At 37.1% G+C, this 7,314-nt stretch overlaps 1 protein-coding gene across 1 annotated transcript; it reads right to left on the bottom strand.

Annotated features, from left to right (window-relative positions):
• Positions 1-2,636: 2,636 nt before the first annotated feature.
• Positions 2,637-6,926, bottom strand: LOC107728796 (peripherin-2-like). The gene is made up of 3 exons (XM_016539071.1): positions 6,260-6,926; positions 5,126-5,372; positions 2,637-4,354 (listed from the first exon to the last, which is right to left on the bottom strand). The coding sequence occupies exons 1-3, from the start codon at positions 6,838-6,840 to the stop codon at positions 4,148-4,150; spliced, it is 1,035 nt and encodes a 344-aa protein (XP_016394557.1). The 5' UTR covers positions 6,841-6,926; the 3' UTR covers positions 2,637-4,147.
• Positions 6,927-7,314: the final 388 nt, after the last annotated feature.

Raw genomic sequence — 7,314 nt, 5'->3', positions numbered from 1 at the left:
TATATATATATATATATATATACACCTTGCTACGTGTACTGTGTTAGGCTAACCGAGACTTGTCATTTGCACTTATATATTGTTGCTCTTTTGTTAGTTTTGACTGCTTTTATTGTCCTCATTTGTAAGTCACTTTGGATAAAAGCGTCTGCTAAATGACTAAATAAATAAAATAAATATTTGCTCTATAAACTCTGTCTAATAGAAATGCTTCAATTAACTGATAACGCAGGTCTGATATTATGGTTTTTATATGTTGTGCCTTTAACAAACAGCATTAATCTGGTAAATCATGATTTCACAGCACATTCATCTCACTGACTCTTGATGGAAGGAAATACTTACAGAAAATAATAAAGATGAGGTTGAACAGAATCACGATCACAAAGAGGACTATAATCATGACACCCTCAAATCCAGCGTAATTCAGACTCTTGTCCCAGGCAGATTTAAACAGAACTGGAAGAAAGAAGAGAGAAAAACCAGCAGTTACTAAAATAGAAGAACAAAATATAAATACAGATCACAAGAATTACATAAACCCTTCTCACTGAACAGATGCAACATTATTTACGACACATTCATTGAACTGTTCCTGTCTGACACTGACCCTGTGACCTTTGTGCTGATTATATGACCCCTGACCCTCACATGACCCCAAAACATGTGATGTAGAAGTAGCTTTAGCTTCAGTCTCAGTCACTATAACATGATGTCTGTTAATTAATGTGATTGTTTTTTCATAATTAACCTTAGATTATAAGAGTGATCAAATGTGTTCAGTCACACAGAGATTCAGCGCTGGACACGTGTAGAATATGATATACTGACAACAATACCACAGCAACACAAGACACTTCCAATTATTAATGTCATGCTATTTTTTAAGATTTACTGCAAGATATTGAGAATATTTAAATATAATTACTGTTCAAGTGTTAATGTGCATTTTAATGTGTTTATGATAATGACTGTTGATTTGCATTTGGATTTCTTTACCTGAATAAAAAACAGCTGACAAAACAATATATTCTGCTCTAAAACTGTGAATTCGAACCCATAATCAGCATCATGATATGCCACACCTGTGAGGTGGATGGATTATCTCGGCAAAGGAGAAGTGCTCACTAACACAGATTTAGACAGATTTGTGAACAATATTTGAGAGAAATTGGCCTTTTGTGTACATAGAAAAAGTCTTAGATCTTTCTCATACTCACTTTTATTTTTAAGGCTATTCATAATCATAATAATAATAATATTCTATAGAATAAAACTGTCATATACTGTATACTGAACTATAACATCTAACCTTTAACCTTATAGTACACTTATATTTAAATTCCTAAATTTAAAGGGGTCATGGGATGCCCATTTTCCACAAGTTGATATGATTCTTTAGGTTCTTAATGAAAAGTCTATAACATACTTTGGTTAAAATTTCTCAGTGGTAGTGTAAAAAACACCCTTTTTACCCCTCTCTTCTGTGGGGTGACGAGCAGACTGTAAACTTCAGCTGCGAAACTGGCTAACTAGCACATTATTAGGAAAGGTGATTAAACTGTACTGTAGTCGTGTTATAAATGTTTTACCGCTGTAACATAATTTATTACTGGATCCATTAAGGATGATCCTATAAATAGGGGTCCAAGCTGTGATATTAACGTTGCCCACTAGAGGGAGCCACAGGATAAGGAATATTTCAAGCCCAGTAATTTTCTATCAGTTTCCATCAATTTGATTATGCATTTGAATAAATGCATTTGGTTAATTTGTATAACTATGGTGTACTGACAGTAAATATGTGAAATGCTTATGGATCAGTAAATGTTTTTTTAGACAAAAAAAAAAAACATTTTCAAGTTGCCAGACAATTATTTATATATTTTTTATTTAATTATTTGTTTAATTAATATTTTATGTATTTTTTACTATAATAAACATTTCTATAAAGACATTTATTGTTGTGGTATGAATAATAAAACAAATATACAAGCATTATAAGCATAAGGTTAGGAGGCAACGCATATATAAATAAATTGAAAAAAATGAAAAGGTAAAGATAAATAGTTCAGCACATTATCTTCACATTCATCTGAAATTGTCCTGTGACATCCTATGACGTGATAAAAAAACAAAAAAAGCTAAAATGTGTTGTAGAGTGTAGAGCTAAAAAGTGTTGTAGAAAGAAAAAGCCATTTCCACAATGTAAAACGTTGTGCACATTTCATGTACATTACATTATATTACTATTAAGGACGTCTCCACAATTATTAACCAAGAAAAATAAACCATATCTATGCTTGACAAGCGTGATTCTTCACAATTCCTTATGGCAATTAATACTTTACAAGTTCTAACTAGCGAGATTCTGAGTAATTAGAAACAGAAACTTTTTTTGAACTCCACGCAGATCATAAACCGTTGAAATTGGTTGAGAAATGTAAACTTTACTCCACGTTTTGTCTAGAAAAGCCGCAGCTCCCCTGTTTACTTGTATTTGTTTACAGAGCAGTCTTGCCCGGACCAATATGGCGGACTCGTTGACGTATCGCAGCAACGGTCCAAAGCAGCCAATGAGGCGTCTAGGTATTTTATATGTCTATGGGAGCTGCACTTGCATGCCAGAGAGGCGTTTCAAAGATGGCGGCAGAGTGACATGACTTGCCTTAAAGGAACTTTGGTATTAATTATTAATATTAAATTAAGTCCATTACTCCTGAATGGATGGATTGATTTTACTGTCTCTAAACCATACACTTTCCTTTATACACGTTAACCTAAAATATTAATGTTGAAAAACATTCATGTTCATGTTTTTTGCTCAAAGGTATTCTGAGGATGGGTGTTTAGCTGTTCTGAGCAAAAGCCATTTCCTTCTCTTCATCCAATCAGGTAAAGCTGTGCCCCTCTGCTGTCCAAACATCTTTCACCTGTGACCAGCTCTTACTACCTTACCCCACTTTCACCCCTCATATTTAAGTCTTTTAAATAGTCTTTTAAGTCTTTTAAAGACCAAGTTAAATACCAGTAAAAACAGAAACAAAGAGTCACATCTGTTCAGAGCGAGGTGTGTGTTAGGAGTATGTATTGTGAAAAAATAACAGAATAACACTGAATCTACTTAAACATCTTTATCTCACAAATAAGAGTTTCCTACATGATTCACTCAATCCACAAAAACTGACATTACTGCAAAGTCAAGGTCAAATGTACAGAAAGAGAGGTGCCTGTGAAAATAAAAAAAAATCTCACAAATGATTAAAAAAAAAAAAAATAAATACAACTGATTGGGTTGTCTGACTTAGATTAGTCGGTACTCTTGACAACTTCTGTAACTGTCCCACAACTGTGAGTTCAACAGAGCACTGAAGTTGAGACAGAAAGCCTGTTTGCACATCTCGTCAACTTGTGAAGCAGATATTTAACCAGAGAACTACACACATTAATGGTGAACATGATGAGTACAATATGCTGTTGTTAACAGAATAGTTTCCCCATTGAGTTCTGCTCTCCAGTAGATCACCATCAACATGCTTTTGAAAATCGTCAGACAACCTAAGGTCTGTTAAAGGCAGCGTTGTGTAAAAAGCAAGGTGTGCCACTGTTTCCATCCCTTTAAGGTCTGGGCTGAATGTTTACAAAAACACATTTTCCTCAGCTGCCGGTTAAAAGCTGCCGTGTGACCCCTTCAAAAAAAGTAATTTCTTACTGAAAAGTGATTTAATAGCGCCTAATTGTTTGATGGTGAAATGTGTTATTGTATGTGTGAGGCTGTCGGGTTAAACATCCGCTCAACCAATAAATAAACTGGAAATATAAGGATCAAACTTTATACTACTACAGACGTGGACAGTGGACAGTGAGGCTTATTTGGTCTGAATATCTGATATGGTTAAATGATAATATCAGGACATTTACAGATATTTGATTCTTAAAATATTAAATTTAAATTTAATTAATATTTACATTGTAGTGTGTACATTCACATATCAATTGGAATCTCATTCAAATGTAGGTGTATTGATCTTATATGTATGCATATACACCTATATTTTTAAGAGACAAACTTTCATGCATTCCTTCTCCCAAAGGTAGAAGTGGCCACAGACATGATGGGGTGGGATGGGGCATGACTCTCTCAGCTTTATGTGGGAGCTGCTTCTGCTTCTGCGTCTCCCTCCTGTACCTGGTTGCCTTTAAACAGCGACTTGAGCTTTGTCATGATGCCAGAAAGTGTCTCCTTCACACTCTTTTCCAGCAGCCATCCCTCACTTTCGCTCTCAGGATTCTCTGGGTCTGCCAGGGTTTCCAGTGAAGTGGTCAGGTACTGCAAACCGACAGTCACGACAGCCTGCAACAAATTAAATTCAGTTCACAGTAGAACTAAACATGCTTCACAAATTTATGTGTTTCCATTTGAAAGTGATTACGTCTTTGAAATATATATGTCCACAAGAGGGTTTTCTTAGGGTAATGAATCTCTAGAAACTTCCACACATGCTCAAATACAGCATCATTGGTGTGTGCTTCTGATGTTTTGACCCACATGAGTTCTACTTTTCCAGGAAATATCCAGTTTGGCAACAAGATCTTAGGACTTACACCTTCAGTTCAAACTTAACAGCAGGTTAACCCTCTTGAACTACTTTTTTTGCACATTTGGTGTCGTGTCACATTACGCAATCAGTAACAGTTCAGATAGAAGGTTTGCTGTGCCCATCTACTAAACTGTATATGCATGAATATAGTTTCAGTGTATTTGGTAGTAGTAATGTAGACAAGTTCTGTAAGAGGAAAATATGAAACTGTAAATATGCCAAGTGCATGTTATTTATGCAAAATTCATGTTGTCAACTTCCCACATGCTAAATGCTTGTTCCCTATATCTTGTCATGCCATCAACACAAAGTGTTAATCAAATCAATTAAGCAGATAATTAATCTGTTTCTTTCAGACCTATTTATATTACTCTTTAAGCACCAACTGACCTTATAATCTAGTGGCTCACTTTATAATCTAGCAACACATTCTTTACCCGCCAAGAGTGTAATCTAGTGACAAAGTCAAAGGCCATGAGTAAGCTGTGTTCAACTTTGGATTCCATTTCCTCTCCCACACCCACCTGCATAATAATGAACAGCAGCACAAAAGCACCAATACTGTTCATCATGCCCCCATAGTAGGACACCAGGGCCTCACGGCAGCCCCTGGTCCAGATGTTTAGGTCCTCAGTGTGGTGGTCGTAGCTGTAGTGAGCGGAGTTGTTGGTCAGGTGATGTTGGATACAAGGGCGAGGGGAGCCAGGGTTGCAGCAGCTGAAGGGAACACTTTCCATCAAGTATTTGCCTTCCACGTTGCTCTGGACACGGCTAAGAAATTCCAAAAGATTGAATTGTCAGGCAGATATTTCAATTATATTGACTGGGATGTATTATTAGGTGTGGCATTAAAAATTTAAAGAGAGGCAGGCTTAGAAACACATCTCAACAAATTTGTATCTCCACATTAACTTTGAGATTATTGGACAAAGCCGAGGACTCCAATCTGACAATGAAAAGAAACCCTATTTTAAATTAGATTTATGAACATCTCCTTGGGACAATTTAGCCCATTGGGAGGTAAACACTGGGGGCTCACTCCATGGGAGGTAAAAGATTGCACAATATTATTATTTGTGTGGAAGGTACGTTTTAAAGGATTTTGGAATAGGATACTGACAGATTATCTATTCCATGGACCCATTTGCCCCCTTTAACCCATTCCCCTCTTTATAAAACCCACGAGCCAATTATCTACTTGGGAATCTCGCAAAACAAACTCTGAAATTCGATTCCTCTTGCATTCATCATAAAAGTTTTCAAGGAGTCTGTTTCGAGATATTGAAAATATTGTTTCATTAGAACCTTTGTGCTATGTGTAAATTATTTCATAATAGAGTGTCTTTAGGGTTACACTTCCTGAAGAGGAGAGTAAAATATACATCAGCTGATCTCTATCCGCTTAGGTGCCTTACTTTCTTAAACAAGCTTTAACTTCCTCAAAACCCAGTGAATATCAGCCTTCATTACTTTTTCCTAATAATGTTCAATGACTGATACCTTTTGAATTTGACTACATCTATGGTAACAGTTAATATTTTACACATTTTGCGATGATAATGCATTTCTGAAATTCAGATATGTCACAAGCCATCAGATGGAAAAGAAAATGTATATAAATTATCCAGAATCTCTTCCACTTAGATCCCAGTACTCACGCTTTAATCTCGTCATTGCTAAAGTCCAGGTAGCGGTTGCTAATCCACTGGATCTCAAACCAGTCCCTGTAGTTGTTGTTGCCACAGCAGCGGATCTCAATCTGGGTCATATCTAGGGTTCTCTTCATGAAGCATCGTCCTGGCGTGTCTGTATCTTTGTAGTACTTCATTCCATTCTTCAGGCCTTCAGCCAGGGCGAAATGCAGAGAAATCTGCATCAGAAAACACAGCAGAGCCGTGACAAAAAGGGCAATGCAAAAAACCACACATCCGCTCATGTAGATCTTCAACATACGTTTCCACTTGGTGAACTTAATTGTGTCAAGGGAGTCATGGCACACTTTGCCCCCAAAAGCGTTGATACCACAGGCCACAAGTCCCACCAGAATGAGCAGGTTGGGCACAAAATGGCTCTCATTGTTATCCATTATCTCGCTTCTCTTACGCAGCTCGATCTTGAAGAACATCCCCATGCTGAAGATGAGGATCCCAGCCATGACAGAGAGCCAGTACAGGAGCCACAGTCCTTGGGCCAGCCTGACCCGCTTGACCAAGTCAAATTTTATGGGCATCAAAGCCATGTTTTTGTTCTTGGTGTCTAATAAGTCACAACAATATGTTCACAGGGATTCTTCTTTTGTATGATTACATTTTTATTGTACGATTCGTGTTGTCTTTCCCTTGTTGAATTTCTTGAAGACCTTGAACAGGAACGTTATAGTCCAGAGGCTTAGTTTAGGTCTAATAAGTCACAACAATATATTCACAGGGATTCTTCTTTTGTATGATTACCTTTTATTGTACGATTCGTGTTGTCTTTCCCTTGTTGAATTTCTTGAAGACCTTGAACAGGAACGTTATAGTCCAGAGGCTTAGTTTAATAATCCGCCATCGAGCATGGAACGTGCAGTAGCAAGGATTCCCCTTCCCATACCCATTCTGACCACCCACAATTCAAGAAAGTCCATGCTGTTGGCAGCCAGAGGCCTCTTTCTCTGGAATTTCACATAAATCCACCCAAATGGACCAGCTGGGGGGCTACGTGGCTTTTCCTG

This window comes from Sinocyclocheilus rhinocerous, unplaced genomic scaffold, assembly GCF_001515625.1.
Source record: "Sinocyclocheilus rhinocerous isolate Xijiao unplaced genomic scaffold, SAMN03320098_v1.1 scaffold1809, whole genome shotgun sequence".
NCBI lineage: Eukaryota > Metazoa > Chordata > Actinopteri > Cypriniformes > Cyprinidae > Sinocyclocheilus > Sinocyclocheilus rhinocerous.
Note: the sequence above shows the minus strand (reverse complement) of the source record. Positions and strands in the feature narration are given on the sequence as shown.

Bases quoted from the DNA above. Each gene is read 5' to 3' on its own strand.
- LOC107728796 (XM_016539071.1), bottom strand. From the start codon at position 6,840: ATGGCTTTGATGCCCATAAAATTTGACTTGGTCAAGCGGGTCAGGCTG. The intron at 5,373-6,259 runs GTGAGTACTGGG...GGAATTTCTTAG, and splicing joins AGCAATGACGAGATTAAAGC to CCGTGTCCAGAGCAACGTGG. The intron at 4,355-5,125 runs GTGGGTGTGGGA...AATTTGTTGCAG, and splicing joins TGCTGTTCATTATTATGCAG to GCTGTCGTGACTGTCGGTTT.